The sequence below is a fragment of the Plectropomus leopardus genome, unplaced genomic scaffold (assembly GCF_008729295.1).
Source record: "Plectropomus leopardus isolate mb unplaced genomic scaffold, YSFRI_Pleo_2.0 unplaced_scaffold3916, whole genome shotgun sequence".
Classification (NCBI taxonomy): Eukaryota; Metazoa; Chordata; class Actinopteri; order Perciformes; family Serranidae; genus Plectropomus; species Plectropomus leopardus.
In genome coordinates, this window is record NW_024642861.1 from 1 (window position 1) to 2,244 (window position 2,244).

Consider the following 2,244-nt stretch of genomic DNA (forward strand, 5'->3'; position numbering starts at 1 on the left):
AATAAACACGCAGCGCCTGACGGAGGTGATGCAGCCGAATCACACACGTGATGATGAAGCTTCGATATCGATACATTCAGCGCTTCTTACAGCCGCTGCGTGTGTTTCATTTCAGCCAAACTCAAAAGGCAGAATGTTGCGTTTAGTTTGGTTTGACAAAAGAGATCAGAAGCCTTCCACCAAAGACGAGGGACAGCGTTTTTAGATCAGAGACTGACAGCGCACCGACTGCTCTGATCGATTAATGATTGATCAGAGAGGAGAGCTGCTGCCGCGACGACTCATTTAATCATTGATAAGTCTATAAATTATTATGAATTATTTTAATTTTTAATAGAAAAAAACCCTGTGAGGAAAACACGCATTTGTGTGTGGAGAGTTTTCTCTGAGCAATTTTGGCAATTTACTTTTCTTTTAAAATTTTGTCGATTTTTTTCCTGATTTGCTGATTTTTAGAGAAAACATGCCTTCCAAATCAGCAGGCATGCTAAAATAAAAATCGCCCATATTACACAATTTACCTTTGAAAACACGGAGCAACTTAACAACACGGAAAAACCTCAGATTAATAAGGTACGTAAAACAAACATGAAAATGACCCTAAAAGTTCTGAAAATGACAAAAAAAGTATTTATTTTGTATATTTTACTATATATATTTATTATATTTTAAACATAAAATTATTATAATCATAGTTTTCTTGATATTTTCCCCTCTTATTTTGTCCAAAATAAGATAAGTTTCTCCACTTTTTTTTTTAAACTACTTGTTAGGTCCTTTTTTGTCCCTTTTTACTCGTTTCTTGCAAAACTTTAATTTTCCATGTTTTTTGAGATAATCCCGTTTGCTCGGCTGAAAGCTTCAGGTAGCCTGTGAAAGGCGTCCGAACGCAGCCACTGATCCGGGATTCACGGTTCCTCCGCGCTGAACGCTCCTCGTACGTTAACTGTTGGATGTCTGTGTGTTTTTAACGTCCAGGAGACAAGCAGCGGGCGGCGGGCTGGTACCGGCGAGGGATCAGCGAGCTGGAGAGAGGCGTCGCCATCCAGATCTCAGGGAGCGGTGAGTCCGGCGGGAGGGACCGCGGACGGTCTCTCACCGCCAACCCCGATGTCTCCACGTTGTCCTTTCTCCGCTGGTGGCGTCTTTTCTTCGAGACGATGAATCTCAGCTCTTTTTTCTGTTTCTGTTCGAGGAGGCAAATACGAGCGAGACAGACGACTGCAGAGCAAGATGACCGCCAACCTGATCATGGCCCGGGACCGCCTGCAGTCCTTAGGTCGGCCGTCTGTGCAGTTGTTTTCTGTCTCTTTGTGGTGGTTTTGCATTTCTCTGTGGTGGTTTTCTGTCTCTTTGTATTTGTCTTGCATCTCTTTGTAGTTGTTTTGCATCTCCTTTTTGGATGTTTTGTGTCTCTCTGTTGCTGTATTGTGTCTCTTTGTGGTTGTTTGTGTCCATCTTTTGTCCTCTGTTCATCTTTGGTTTGTTGTGTGTTTTCTCTGTTGTTGTTTCAGTCGCGGTGCTCTCGAGCTCCAGAGCGCAGACGGATGTTTACGCTGACAGCACAGACTCCGCCCACCACACTGCTCACCTGCGCTCAGGTACGTCCAAACAACGACAAACAGCAGCTTCACAGGAGACACGAGATATTTTACAGGTTAAATACGTTCATTCAGTGAGTGTGAGTGTGTGTGTGTGTGTGTGCGCATGTGCGCGCGTGTGTGTATGTGTGTGGTCAGCAGGTGGCGCTGTCTCCAGAAAGAGAGACTCTGTTAATGCAGCACCATCCAGCCGTCCAAAGACCTCCTCCTCCTCTTCCTCCTCCTCCTCCTCCTCAGCCGGCCTCCATCGCTCCTCAGACGGCGGTCCTCAGCGCCCGCCCGCCCGCAGCAGCAGGAGCAGTAAGGTGTGTTTGTTTCTCAGGGGAGGGGCTCCGCGGGCCGCCAGGTGGCGCTCTGACTAACGCGGACGCTTCCTGTGTCGACCTGCAGGGGAGAACGAGTCGCCGCGGAGTTAAAGTCAGCTGCCCGACGTCAACACCACAGAAGAAGAGAGACTCGAAGAACCTGAAGAACGTCGACGAGAAGCTCGCCAACCTCATCCTCAACGAGATCGTGGACAGGTGAGAGACGCCGAGCGAGACCGAGTGCTGACTCAGCAGAAACACTCAAACATGTGTCAGCTGAAGACGTCAGTTCATTGGTACTGATCGTTGGTACTGATCGTTGGTACTGATCGTTGGTA

The 2,244-nt window shown here is 47.1% G+C and overlaps 1 protein-coding gene across 1 annotated transcript; it reads left to right on the forward strand.

Moving 5' to 3' along the window:
• Positions 1 to 978: 978 nt before the first annotated feature.
• Positions 979 to 2,122, forward strand: LOC121938982 (spastin-like; the record flags this gene model as incomplete). Its single annotated transcript, XM_042482136.1, has 5 exons — positions 979 to 1,062; positions 1,196 to 1,279; positions 1,515 to 1,601; positions 1,740 to 1,906; positions 1,992 to 2,122. Coding segments are annotated over 5 exons (553 nt in total), but the record flags the coding sequence as incomplete, so codon positions are not given.
• Between the last annotated feature and the right edge of the window lie 122 nt (positions 2,123 to 2,244).